Below are 14779 nucleotides of genomic sequence, written 5' to 3'. Positions count from 1 at the left end.
AATGATGCCATCCTCTCCACATAATTCCCAGGATTAAACAACTCACTAGCATATGGCCTTTCCCCCACCCCCCACCCCCGCCCCCAATTCTGAGAATCAACTCCAGGACTCAGCCCTGTTCACTGGTTTGTCGTTGTTGTTTTCTCTTTGTTTTGTTTTAAAGGGGGTCAGGGTTTGGAGACAGGGTTTCTCTGTAGTTGTGGCTGTCCTGGAACTCACTCTGTACATCAGGCTGGCCTCAACCTCATAGAGATCCACCTGCCGCTGCCTCCCAAGTGCTGGGATCGAAGGTGTGCGCATCACTGCCCAGATCCATAGTTTTTAAATATACATGTGCATATATATGCATATATGAATACAGTTGGAGGCTTATAACCTATCCTGCTGGTGTGGACCTGTAATTCCTGCTATTCAGGAGGCTGAGGCAGGAGGATGGAGAATTTGAGGCCAGCTTGAGCAACATAGTCAGACTCTGTTTCTTTTTTTTATTAGACTCTGTTTCAATACCAAAAAAAAGTTGAAATTAACAAGGGCTGTGGAGCACTCAGGAGGCAGAGGCAAAAGGATCTCTGTGATTTTGAAGCCAGCCTGGTCTACAGAGTGAGTTGCAGGGCAGACAAGGCTACACAGAGAAACTGTCTTTAAAAAAAAAAAAAGCGGGTGGGGGTGGGGTGGAAATGGCTTAGCAGTAAATAACCTGTCTAAGATGTAAGAGGCCCTACATTCAATTCCTGGTACCAGAAAGAAAGCAAACAAATTAGGGGATGTGGAGAAAGGGGGAATTTGCATGTTCTTCGTATCTTGATAGAGGTGCAACTTAGCACAACCATATGGAAAATATGAAGAACTTCAAAATACTCCAACCAGAACTACAATATGATCCTGTAAACCTCCCCGCCCCCCACATACACCTGGCATGTATCTGATAGAAAGGAAACCATTGCATCTAAGATGCCCATGTTTTGTTTTGTTCTGCTTGAGACTCTCATTATATTTTGTCCAGGCTGGCCTCATGTTCTCACCTTCCTACCTCAGCCCCTTGAGTACAGAAATACATCATGACTTCTGGTTCTCCACGTTTCTTTCAGCATTATGTACAACAGCTAGGATACAGATTCAGCCACCATGTCTATCAGTGAAATATATATATATATATATATATATATATATATATATATATATATACACACACATACACACACATACACACAATGAAACATAATTCTGGAATAAAAGAATGAAATCTTATGATTTGCAGGAACTGGCAGTCATTATGTCGAGTAAAATTAATCAGTCACAGAAAAGACAAATACCACATGATCACCTTAAATTTTTTCTTTGTTTGTTTTCTGTGTTTTGTTTTGTTTTTTGTTTTTTGAGACAGAGTTTCTCTGTGTAGTCTTGACTGTCCTGGACTCGCTTTGTAGATCAGGCTGGCCTCAAACTCACAGTGATCTGCCTGCCTCTGCCTCCGGAGTGCTGGGATTAAAGGCCTGCACCACCATGCATGGCAATTTTTTTTTTAAGATTTATTTACAGCCGGGGGCAGAGGCAGGCAAGTTCGAGGCCAGCCTGATCTACAAAGTGAGTCCAGGATAGCCAAAGCTACACAGAGAAACCCTGTCTCAAAAACCCAAAAAAAAAAAAAAAAAAAAAAAAAATCCAAAATTTGTGGACAAATGGATTGAACTAGAAATGATCATAATGAGTGAGTTAACCCAGAAGCAGAGAGACTCAAATATACTCACATATAACTGGACACTAGCCCAAGGGACATGTCCCATGAAAGTTTTTACTTACCAGGAAAGTGGGATAGAGGTGAGGATATCCTATTGGGACTCTAGGTGAAAGAAATATAGGAGATGGGGAATTAAAAGAATCCAGAGGGTCCTAGAAACCTACAAGAAGAACACTATGATGGGCAGATCTGAGTCCAGGGGTTCTGCTCAAACTATGGCACCAACCAAGGACAATATGTGCAATGAGCATCAAACCCCTACCCAGATCTAGCCAATGGACAGGACATTCTCCACAGGTAAGTGGAGAGTGGGGACTGGCTTTCACACGAACTTTGGTGCCTCATATTTGACCGTGTCCCCTTGATGAGGAGGCCCGATGGCACTCAGAGGAAGGACAGCAGACTACTAAGAAGAGACTTGATACCCTATTCAGGGGGAGGAGGTCCCCCTCAGTCACAGTCATAGGGGAGGGGAATAGGGGGAAAGCAGGAGGGAGAGAGGAATGGGAAGATACACGAGATGGGATAACAATTGACATGTAATATGAGTGAATTAATAAAAAAATTATAATGCAAAAAACAGGCATATTTGAAAAATCAAAACCAAAACCAAACCAAAAAAATTTAAACTATTTACTTATTACTATTACATATACGGTGCTCTGCCTGCATGTACACCTTCATGCCAGAAGAGGCCATCGGATCACATTACAGATGATTGTGAGCCACCATGTAGTGCTGGGAATTGAACTCAGGACCTCTGGAAGAGCAGCCAGTGCTCTTAACCTCTGAGCCATCTCTCTAGCACCCGATTTTTTTTTTTTTAAACTGCCAGAATGCTGGGATTACAGACATGTGCTGTCATACCTGGGATCTCAGAATATCCAGCAGGATTGACTTCGTGGCAACTTGAGACACAAATTACTGTAATGCCACAGCCTTTCCTTTCCTGTTCATCCCCAAGATCACACATTCATAAAAACATCACAGGATAAAACATTTTACTAACTTAAAAAGTCCCACAGCCTTACAAATTCACACTTTAAAAATTCACACGCCAAAAAAAAAAAAAAAAAAAAATCACACGCCTTTAATCCCAGCACTCGGGAGGCAGAGGCAGGCGGATCACTGTGAGTTCAAGGCCAGCCTAGTCTACAAATCGAGTCCAGGATAGCCAGGGCTACACAGAGAGACCCTGTCTCAAAAAAAAAAAAAAAAAAAAAAAAAGCCAAAACAAAACAAGAAATTCAGCACTTGGGGAGGCAAACACAGGAGGATCGCTGGTGAGTTCCAGACCAGCTTGGTCTACAAAGAGAGTCCGGGACAATCAAGGCTACACAAAGAAACCTTCTCTCAAAAACAAAAACAAAACAAACAAAAAAATCAGTCTTGCCAGATGTGGTGGCTCACACTTTTAATCCCAGCACTTGGGAGGCAGAGGCAGGCGGATGAGATAGGTGTGAGTTCGAAGCCACTCCTGGTCTACAGAGCGCGTTCCAGGACAGCCAGAGCTGTTACACGGAGAAACCCTGTCTAAATAAATAAATAAATAAATAGATAAATAAATAAATAAATATCGACCCTTTCCCATGGCTGGCAGAGCAGAGGCAACACAATGCCTGGAGTTATCGTATAAGACAGTAACCAGCAGGCGTTCCTCAGCGCTCTGGCAGCCTTCCTCAAAAAGTCCAGGAAGCTGCAAGTCCCTGAATGGGTCAAACATAAAGAGCTTGCCCCATGACGAGAACTGGTTCTCCACATGAGCTGCGTCCACAGCACGGCACCTGTACCTCCGGGGTGCTGCAGGGGCTGGCTCCATGACCAAGATTTAAGAAGGACGGCAGAGAAACGGTCCCAGGCCCTGCCACTTCAGCAGGGGCTCCAGGAGTGTGGCCCGCTGGGTCCTCCAAGCCCTAGGGCTGAAAATGGTGGAAAAGGACGAAGATGGGTGCCAAAAGCTAACACCTCAGGGACAGGATCGCTGGACAGGCGGCAACTGGCAACAAGAAGCATTAGAACAAAGGGTGCTGGGTTAATAAGTTGCCGCATTCGTTATAAGATAAAAATAAGATCCAGCCTTTTAAAATTTAAGTTCTCTGTAAAACTCTAAATCTCTCTCTCTCTCTCTCTCTCTCTCTCTCTCTCTCTCTCTCTCTCTCTCTCTCTCTCTCTCTCTCTCCCTCTCCCCCCCCCATTTGTTTTGTTTTTCGAGACAGGGTTTCTTTGTGTAGCCTTGGCTGTCCTAGACTCACCTTATAGACCAGGCTGGCCTTGAACTCACATCTATCATTTCGGCCTCTGCCTCCCAAGCGCTGGGATTAAAGGTGTGCGCTACCACGCCTGGCTCTTTTTATTTTTATTTTTATTTGTTTAAGTTTAAAGTTGGGGGCTGGAGAGATGGCTCAGCAGTTCTGGCTGCTGAGTTCAATACCCAGCAACCACATGGTAGCTCACAACCATTATTCCCTCTCTGGTGTGCATGGAAAAAAGAAAAATAAAAGAATGCTCACATACATCAAACCTCTTTCTATCCTTAGGCCTATCTAGACCTAGAAAGTTCTGAACCCCTGAACCATGCTGGGCCCTGAAAGCATTTTCTTAATCAATGTTCCCTCTTCTCAGATGATTTTAGTTTGTGAAAAGTATAAACATAAAATTACCCAGCACTCCTGGCTATAACATAGATTTTTTTAAAAACCCTAAGCATTCACCAAAATAAGTAATTGGATTCATTATCACACCGGCTTATAGTTCCTTTTGCCGTCTTACTCCGGCACTCAACAACATCACAGACAGTTTGCTGCATTAACAGATGCCTGCTGTTGAGTGATGGCATAAGACATTTCCAGAGTCATTTTGGGAAATAGTCTAAGCCTTTTCTTTTCTTTTCTTTCTTTCTTTTTTTTTTTTTTTTTTTTTTTTTGGTTTTGTTGTTGTTGTTGTTGTTCTTTCAAGACAGGGTTTCTCTGTGTAACAAACAGCTCTAGCTGTTCTGGAACTCTTGCTGTAGACCAGGCTAGCCTTGAACTCCCAAGCGCTAGGATTACTGGCATGCGCCACCGCCGCCTGGCTATTCTGAGACTTTTTCACAGCATTGCAACAACCAGGATGCTGAGCTTTATTTGACCTTAAAAAATTGTCTAGGACAGAAGATGTCCACAGCTTGTTCTAGAAGATTTCCGCCTCCACCCGCCTACCCCTTACCCTGCCCCCACCTACCCTGCAGCAACCTGCTTGCCTAGCGCCCACTCCATGAGTTTGCATCTTTACAGGATTTGCTGAACCTGCAATTGTACTTTGGGTCATCGATTGCTGCTTAGCAACAACAAATCCCACAGCTTTGATCATCATCATTATTATTATGTACTTTCACATTTTTTGAGCAGATGTAAGAAGGCTTTGAATTTAGCAAGTCAACCCAGAAGAAAATAGATGAACAAAATCCGATGTAAACTGATGGCCAGTTTCAAATGTCTTTTTTAAAGGACATGAATAAAATTCAGTTATGTGTATCTGTGCCTCATTTTTAAAAAGTTTGTGTGTGTGTGCCTCATTTTTAATACCTCATTTTATCGCCCTTCCCCCTATCACAAGCAGATGTTATCTCCTGGTTTTCCTTTCCTTGGCAGCCTTTTCTTCCCCATTCCAAAGTATGTCTTCTCTAGCTCAGATTCTATTCAGAGAAAAGGCAACTGAAGCCTTCTTTGGGAAGAAAAACAAGATAAAAATATGAAGTTGAATCTGTGACTGCACTGCAATGTGATTGGAATGAGTAATAGTTTAGCATCTTTCTCCACCTATCAAATGTGAGACTGTGCCATGTCTGCCTCGGTGAGGCGATATTACGACACGACCAGATAATTAAAAAAGAACATTACAGAGGGGGGGTCTCTATACATTGTAAAAGGCTTTTCTTTAGAATCACAGGCTGGTACGCATCAGACAAAGACATCAACTAGGATTTATGACAAAAAATAATAATAATCTGTAGCAGCACAAAGAAACCTCGCTCCTTAAAATACATAGTCTGCCCACTAGAAAACATTCACATAAAGAAACAAGGGGTTGGGGGTAGGGAGACCCGGCACGATTAATCTGCAGCAGGGGCTGCAGTGCCATGCGGGTCCTAGTGCTTAGCCACGCCCCTTACGTCAGTCCCTCCCCCCACCTCAGCCCTCCCCCACCCCCATCCCCCAGAGGCCCGCCCCACCCGCGGGGCCAGTCACGCTGCGTCCTTTCCTGCGGGAGCGCAGAGGGCAGTTCTTGCGCCTGCGCATTGCGTCGCTGCGCGCCGCCTCGGCCGCCGCCCGCGCGTCCTCGGGTTCTTTGTGCGCTTGCGCGCTTGTGCCTCTCTCTCTCCCCGCGGAGCCTAGCTGAGTCAGTCAGTCTGTCGGAGTCAGTCTTCCGAACCGGCAACGCGAGGTAGATTCGGATAGCCTGCTGCTGGATTATCCTGTGTCCCCTCCCACTCTCCCGCCCCACAGCTCTCTTCACCTCTCTCCCGCCCTTGCTCGTGCAGCCATGGCGGAGTCGTCGGCGGCCACTCAGTCCCCGTCAGTCTCCTCGTCGTCCTCCGGGGCCGAGCCGTCAGCGCTTGGAGGCGGCGGGAGCCCCGGAGCCTGCCCCGCCCTGGGGCCGAAGAGCTGCGGCTCCTCCTGTGCGGGTGAGGCGCGCGGGGGGCTCGGTCCCTGGGGAGCGCGTGCGACTGCCTCTCCGGGCGGGGGCGGGCGGCTTCAGCCCCTTGGCGGGCATTTGAGGAACAGGCAAAGGGGGAGGGGAGCCAAGGGCCGAGCCGCGGTGAGGAAATAACGGGGTGTGAAGAAAACAGGTGGCGGGCGGGAGCGGGGGGACGGGAAGGTGGTCCAGAGTGTGGGCGTTGACGCTGATCCCCTGCAAGTGAGGACACCGCAGTGGGGTGAAAACGGAGGAAGGGCTCGGTGCACCGAGGGGATCGAGTTCAGGAGGGCGGAGAGCCCTAGGGTGGAACGCGGAGGTGCGCGGGGGGGGGGGGGTGACAGTGGAGGATTTGAGAGCTTCAGAGGATTGTGACAGGTGGGTCGTGGGAGAAATGATGTCCTTAGGATTTTGAGAGGGGTGGTGGTAGAAAGGGGTGGCGTTGCAGGTTTGCAGACAGGTGTTGACACATTCTTACATGGGGGGTAGTCTTCCAAAAACATTGTTTGTTTGCCAGGAGAGATCAGGAATTTTTATTACTTTTTGTTTGTTTGTTTTTGGCTAAACTGAATGCCAGATTTTTCTGTGGCTCTCAAGTAGATGAGGCGTGATTAGAATAGCATAGGAACGTTTGGGAGGGAGCTTCCGATAGTCCAAGATGGATTCTTGGCTGCATCTGCAACACGGCCGGCTCTTCACCGGCGCATTGGGGGTGGGGGGTGGGGACACGCAATCAGTTGCTATATTCTAGAAGATAATAGCTGCAGTCATGCCAAGCCGTCACCATGTTTTGATTTCATGTTTTCGATAGCATAGCCTCAATAGCAATATTACAAAAGGGAAGGCTTGCTGCGGGGGGTGGGGGGGGGGAGGAGAGCGTTCAGACAAAGCCGGGGCTGGTTGAACCCCCTTTCTCCCTTGTCTGTGAAAAGACTAGGAGGGACGCTGCCGGCCTTTTTAAGCTTCTTTTGTATACACGTCGGCCTGCTGGTGTGAGCTGACTGGCAAGCTCCCCTCCTACAGAGATCTGCAGTGCAGATGCCTTCTTGAGGAAAAATATGCACCGCTGGCAGGTGGTGGTTCTTAAAGGAACTCAGTCTTTGGGGGGGGGGGTGCGGTTTGTCAAAGGAAGGATTTTGAGAGGTCTAAGACAAGCTTTGTTGTCTCCAGCGCACTCTTAAGTTGGCCATTCAAATGAACACAATATTCCTGGTCTTAGCATCTCGTATATTCTCTTGGGTTTCCTAATACTGGCCTCCCACCTGTCTGAGAGCTTTGGTGCCTGGCAGGATTCTCCAATGTGGTTTCGGGGTTTTTTTGTAAACGCTACGGGAGGCAGCTTTCTGCAAATAAAAGGAATGAGGCAGCATATTTGGAACCCTGGTTATTTAAACCACCAGCACTTCTCTTCCAAAATTTTTGTATTCTGGACTAACTTCCAGATGAACAGTGGCATTTCTCTAACTTAGCAACTTGGCCCCTTGGCTTTAATTACATCACTGTTTACTCTTAGTTGGCATGTTCCTAATTTCCGACTTTCTGATAAAAATCTAGGTTTTAGAAGTTGGCCTTTTGTGCTCAAGATCAGATGTTAAGTATTGAGGAATCAGTCCTAAATATGATCAAATGGTGAAAAAAAAATTACAAAGTAGCTTAGGCTAGACATGAATGCAGGATGATTCTGCCTCAGGCTCCATGGGAACCATAGGTGCATGCCAGCACACCTATCAAAAACCAGCATTTAGTGGGGTAGTGGCACATGCCCTTAATCCCAGCACAAAACAAAACAAAGCAAAAAAAAAAAAAAATCAATATTTTTATTTTAATGCACTGTCATAGAAGAATCGGCTTCCTTGACGCATCAGAGGAATGCAAGCATATACTGCCACCAAGTGACTTTTATATTAGCCATTCAAATACACTAATGTGCAGTATTTTTGTTTAGCTTGTTTCTGGTATCATTTGCTCATGTCACATACCATGTTGTCACAGTCTTATTATTGCCATTTTTCTGTGATTTATTTTATTTTATTTTTAATTTTTTCACTATAAAGTCTCCTCTGGAACTTTTACATACCCTAGCAGGCATTGAACTTGTGGCCACTCTTTTATCTCAGCATCTCAAATCCTGGGAAATAGGTATGAGCCACTATGCCAAGCTACCTTGCTTGTTTCTTTTGGTTTTTCAAGACAGGGTTTCTCTGTGTAGCCTTGGCTGTTCTATACTTGCTTTGTAGACCAGGCTGGCCTCGAACTCACAGAGATCTGCCTGCCTATGCCTCCCTAAGTACTGGGATTATAGGCGCCTAGCTTGTTTGTTTCTTTTTAACATAACCTCTTTTTTGTTTGGTTAGTTTGGTTTTTTTGTCCTTGTTTTTTGAGACCAGGTTCCTCTGTGTAGCCCTGGCTGTCCTGAAACTCCGTCTGTAGACCTAGCTGGCCTTGAACTCAGAGATCTCTGCCTCCTGAGTGCTGGGATTAAAGTCGTGTGCCACCACTGCCGGCTTTTAAACATACCTCTTTATGGTAGTGGAAAAGATGTTAAAATCAGGCATTTGCCAATAGTGAAATTTATGTCTTGAAATAGTATTTTGCAGTGGATGTGGTTGCCTTGTACTTTCCTAATAGTATAAGTCCCCCAATATGACCCATTTGTCTTAATTTTAGTATAGAGTTGATACTTGTGACGTCAGCTGTAGACACAGTTTATTTGTTTTGTTTTTTGCTCTTGTTTTTCGAAACAGGGTTTCTCTATATAGCCCTGCCTATCCTGGCCATGAACTCACAGAGATCCTCCTGCCTCTGTCTCTGCCTCCCAAGTGCTGGGATTAAAAGGCCTGGGACACCACACCTGGCAACACTTGTCACTATTGATACTTAGTGAATTTTCCCCCCTTGTGGAATCTAGGGCCATGTTGCTAAACACTTTACCCCTGAGACACACCCTTAGCCCACTATTGGCACTTAAAACAGTTTCTGTCTGATGTAATTACTAAAATATTCAATAAGTTTCTGTTGAATGAATTCATCAGGTTTACAAGCTGGAAAGAAACACCTGAAATACACACTAAATGAATGTCCTATCATAAACTCCTACCCACTACCAACTTACTGATATCCAGAAAGCAGTAATAGTTTCAGTGGTCCCAGTGCAAGATTTTTTTGGGTGTTTGTTGTTTTGTCTGTTTGTTTGTTTGTTTGTTTGAAACAGGGTTTCCCTGGGTTGCCTTGGCTGTCCTGGACTCACCTAGTAGACCAGGCTGGCTTTGAACGCACAGTGATCCACCTGCCTCTGCCTCTCTAGTGCTGGGATTAAAGGTGTGCGCCACCGTGCCTGGCCCAGTGCAAGATTTGTGTTGGTCAAGTGACTACTTGAATATAAAAGTCTCTTATGGGGCTAGCAATACGTCCCAGTGGATAGCCTGACGACCTCATTAGAACCCTTGCCTTACATGGTAAAAGGAAGAAACCAACTCCTACACTTATTCTGACTTCCGTAAGCACAACGCCCTACCTTCCACACACTATTTTTTATGTTAATAAAATAATCTTAAATTGGCAATTTGTGGTGCATGCCTTTAATCCCAGCAGTCAGGAAGCAAAGGCAGTCAGATCTATCAGTCTCAAGGCCAACCTGGTCTGCAGAGTGAGTTCCAGGACAGCCAGGACTACACATGCCATGGTGAAGTACATTTGTATTTTAACCTAAAATGTTTTAAAAGCCAGACGGTGATGCTCTTCACCTTTAACCACAGCACTAGGAAGGCAGGGGTTGGCGGATCTCTTGAGTTCGAAGCCAGCCTGGTTACAGAGTAGGTTCTAGGACATCCAGTACTACACAGAGAAACCCTGTCTTGAAAAGCAAAACAATAGCCAAATCATTTTTTAAAGGGCTAGGTGTGGTGGCCTATATCTTCAGACCTAGCACCCGGGATGGAGAGGAAGATAGATCTCTGTAACTTAACATGCCAGCCTGATCTGTAGAGAAAGAGTTCCAGGCCAGCCAGGCTTCAAAATGAGACACTGGCTCAAAAAAGAAGCAACAGAAAATATAAAGGTACTTCAGTCAAGTTCAGTGTCTGCTTATGGTCTCTGCATTTTTTGAAACTGAGGCAGGAGGTTCACCAGGCTGGGTGGGCTATACTGAGAGATCCTGTCTCTAAAAACAAAGATACTTCAGTGAAGTCACCATTTTATTGTAGCCCCTTTCCCAGTGCTTACTTCTCTCAGAGGAAATGTCTCAAGGTTTGGCAAGATGAAAATAAGATGAAATTTGCTATTCTGAAATTTAACACATTTTAAATGGTTCCTAAAAATTCTGCTGTAGTTGTAGAAAAATATATGCAAGCATTGCTGTCAGCCTTGAGTGTCATACACCTAAGTTCATCTTACTTTTAGTTAAGAGTAAGTGTTGTTTAATGTCCTGAACAAAACAGTTTTGTCTTCACTGACCTGTCCCATAATGAAGCTTAGAAATGGTGGTTCTGGTTATAGGCAGAAATGAGTAACAATATTCTTTTTTGTTTTTGATTTTCTGAGACAGGGTTTCCCTGTGTAGCCTTGGCTGTCCTGGACTCACTTTGTAGACCAGGCTGGCCTCGAACTCACAGAGATCCACCTGCCTCTGCCTCCCAGGTGCTGGGATTAAAGGTGTGCGCCACCACGCCCAGCAGTAACAGCATTCTTTGGGCCAAAGTGGTAGGTGCTCTTAGACAAGGTGAAGGGTCAGGATGCTTTCCCAGATTAATGCCTTTGACGGGAAAAAGACAGTAATATGTAGCATTCATTTTGGAGCGAGAATTGCCCAATACGTATATTGTCTGAATTTATTTTATGTTTATGATTATTTTGCTTGCATATATGTCTATGTACGACATGTGTATCTGGTATCCTTAGAGGTCAGAAGAGGGCAATGTACGGTCTGGGACTGGAGTCACAGACAATTACAACCAGCCACCTTGTGGGTGCTGGGGTAGAACCCTGGTCTCTGGAAGGACATCTAGTGCTATCTCTACAGCATGATGTCTGAATTCATATGTTTTTAATAGTTTATGACATTGAAATTTTACAGTTTGCTAGAGAGTTCTCTTATGAAAATCATGATATCAAAATAAAGCTACATTTTACTTCATGAAATTAGCTCAAATAATATCTTGCAATTTAAAAATATTTTACTGTAACTATTTCTTTTGTCTCTCTTTAAATTTAGTTGTGTTCTGTGCCTTGGCTGTCCTGGAACTCGCTCTGTACACAGGGCTAGCCTCGAATTCAGCCTCTGCCTCCTGAGTTCTGGGATTCAAGGCTTGTGCTGCCCAGCTCCATGCTTTGTTCTAACAGCCAGTCAGATATTAACTATATAATTTGTATTTACAGTACTAACCCTTATATTTCAAGGGTTCTAGCCACCTGTTTATATTGATGTCTGTATCATACTCCTTCCTGATTATCCATAGTGGTGGCATCATACATTTTCCAACAAACAATATGGACACCAAAATTTACCTGAGTTCAATTCTAGCTGATCCCTTTTTAATTTTTGTGATTTTGGTTTTATTTGTTTGAGACGGAGGGCCTCACTGTTTAGAGCCATGGCTGGCCTGGAACTCACTGTGTAAACCAGTTCAGCCATGAACTTGCAGAGATCCTCTTTCCTCTGCTGCTGCTTCCAGAATGCTGGGATTAAAGGCATGTGCCTTTTGGGCTTCTCTCCTACCTTCCTCCCGTCGCTAATGATTATTTTATGAGCATTGATGTTTTGCCTGAATGTATGTTTGTGTGAGGGTGTTAGATCCCCTGGAACTGGAGTTACAGACAGCTCTGAGCTGCCATGTTGGGGCTAGGAATTGAATTTAGGTCCTGGAAGAACAGCAACTGCTCTTAACCACTGAGCCAGCCCTTGGGTTTATCTCTTTTGTAATAGCTGTTCTTAGCCAGGCGTGGTGGTGCACACCTTTAAACCCAGCACTCGGGAGGCAGAGGCAGGTGGATCTCTGAGTTCAAGGCTAGACTGGTCTAAAAGTGAGTCCAGGACAGTCAAGGCTGTACAGAGAAACCCTGTCTCGGAAAACAAAACAACAACAACGCTGTTTTTGTACAAATTTTGTGCCTTAGTTTCCATACCATTAAAATGATGATGACGTTGGTATGAAAATTAAGCACATGGAAAGGGCTTTGCCCATAGTGAATGTTAGCAAATAATAGTGATTAATTTGAAGGGATAAAATACACATCAGCAATGTGAACTAGATGCTTTTGTTTTGTGTCCTTGAAAGCAAACTACTTCAAACCTGACCTTTTTAAGTTTTTCGAGATAGGGTTTCTCTGTGTAGCCTTGGCTACCCTGGACTCACTTTGTAGACCAGGCTGGCCTCAAACTCACAGCGATCCGCCTGCAGAGTGCTGGGACTAAAGGCATGCACCACCACGCCTGTCCTCAAACCTGACTTTTTATTAATAATACCTAATACTTGATGCTTCTGCAAGTTACAAAGTGTCTGCATCTAGAATAGTAGTTGAATTACAAGTGAAAAACCCCAATCTTCCTTAACAAGAAAAGAAAATTTGTTTTTTCACTAGTACTGAGGTGTGAATGCAGGTCCTGGCCTATGCTGGACATGCAGTCTCCACCAATGAGCTATGTGTTCCAGCCACTTTTGTAAACGTTATATGTATGTGTGTAGGTATGTATATATAAGTGCAGGTTCCTACAGAAGCCAGAGGTATCAGATTCTCCCTAGAACTAGAATTACAGGTGGTTGTGGGCCATCTAGTGTGGGTGCTGGAAACTGAACCCCAGTACTCTAGAAAAGCAGTATGCTCTTAACTGCTGAGCCATCTCTCCAGAGCTCTCCCCAGCCTTTTTTTTTTTTTTTTTTTTAAGTTTTAATAACTTCAGGCATTTACAAGGCAGAGACAGGTTCAAGGTTAACCTGATCTGCATATCAAGTCCCAGCTTGCCAAAGCTACATTGAGAAACCTTATCTCAGAAAAAACAAGAATGGGGGCAACTTGTTTCCTAGGTGGCTTGGCATAACATCAGTACGTTTAAGTTTGGCTTGGTTTGGTTTGGTTTTTTGTAGCTTTCTGTCCATCGTAAATATAGTTATGATACATTAGAAAATGCTGTGACAGCCAAATGTGTATAAAAGATATCAAGAATGGTCATTATCAGAACAGTTTACATGTACCCACTGACTTGTTTGTTTGGGTTTTGTGTGTGTGTTTAGACGGGATTTCTCTGTGTAGCCCTGGCTGTCCTGGAACTTGCTCCCTAAACTAGGCTGGCCTACAACTCATAGATTCACCTGCTTCTGCTGCCCAAGCGCTGGAATTATAGGCATGGGTCACTACCACCCAGCTGACTTGATTGTGTTCATTATTCCTGGGAAAGAAAAGGTTTTTGAGTGCTATTTTCTATTGAAGTCAAATTTATAAGTAACTTAACTACTCAGATCATGTTAAAGTACTTGTCTACATAAGTTTAATGGATGCACCTTAACCCTAACTTGAGATCTCCAGATGGTTATTTACAAAGTTTAGGGTAAGAGTTTTAGTGATTTTATTTTGTTGTTGTTGTTCATTCATTCTTTGTGCTGCTTTTGTATTGAACCCTTTTTGCTTTTTAGTATTTTAGAGGTGATCTGAAAAAAGTAACAGGAATAGTATTGCTTTATTGAATTTTTCCTTGTGATATGCCAGTCACCTGTTTTACTCAGGTGAATGTTGCAAGTACTTGTAAAGTGAGGTTTGGTAATACAGGAATTAGTGACACATCGTTAAAGGAAAAGAGAAAGTTAAGTTTATCAGTTTTGCTTGAGGCAAGCATTATTTCTGTTGCAAGACACTTCTCTTTAACGTAGTTATAATCATAGAATTGACCATTTCCTAGTTCTTGGCAGAATTCCATTGGCTCCAAATAAGTCTTATGTTAGTGATTATGTGTGCAGTAATCAAGTATACCAAGTACGTTTTGTCTTCAGCTTTATGGTTGATGATGAATTTAGCCTTCTAAACTTTATAGGCTTTTGAAAAACATGAAATGATAGAGTGTTTACCTGGCGTGTACTAAGCTGTGGGTTCAATCCTCAATACTGCAAAAAGAGAAACTGATTATGATTTGTAGTAGATGTTTTCAAAGACATGAACACACTAAATCTTCTTAAGCTATGACACTATTGCTCCCGATTGCAACATGAAGGTCACTTTACTGTGTATCTGTGACTTACGAAAAACCGACTCTCCTATTGCAGCCCCAGAGAGAACCTGTGGTGGTGTTGGTGTTGTCCTCATTGTCTTCATCCCCAGGCTTTACTCCTCGCTGTCCTGAACTCTATGTAACTGGCCTGCCTTGAACTCACAGATCACCAC

General features: G+C 44.0%; 2 protein-coding genes and 1 pseudogene across 5 annotated transcripts in view; 2 read left to right on the top strand and 1 right to left on the bottom strand.

The window, feature by feature from the left end:
- Macrod1 (mono-ADP ribosylhydrolase 1) overlaps positions 1–14779 on the bottom strand; it is an 899697-nt gene that overhangs the window by 462191 nt on the left and 422727 nt on the right. The window lies entirely within an intron of this gene.
- LOC127189306 (40S ribosomal protein S19-like) lies at positions 3354–3754 on the top strand (annotated as a pseudogene).
- Rtn3 (reticulon 3) overlaps positions 6046–14779 on the top strand; it is a 58708-nt gene continuing 49974 nt past the window's right edge. For 2 of the 4 annotated variants that reach the window (XM_051146028.1, XM_051146027.1), the window contains exon 1: positions 6046–6401. In XM_051146028.1, coding sequence (XP_051001985.1) covers positions 6260–6401 — 142 coding nt within the window. In that variant the 5' untranslated portion in view covers positions 6046–6259. The remainder of the gene's footprint in view (positions 6402–14779) is intronic. The other 2 variants (XM_051146029.1, XM_051146030.1) reach the window with 2 other exon arrangements.

This window comes from Acomys russatus, chromosome 5, assembly GCF_903995435.1.
Source record: "Acomys russatus chromosome 5, mAcoRus1.1, whole genome shotgun sequence".
In the NCBI taxonomy this organism is placed as follows: domain Eukaryota; kingdom Metazoa; phylum Chordata; class Mammalia; order Rodentia; family Muridae; genus Acomys; species Acomys russatus.
The sequence above is the reverse complement of the archived record's forward strand: the minus strand, read 5'-3'. Positions and strand labels throughout refer to the sequence as shown.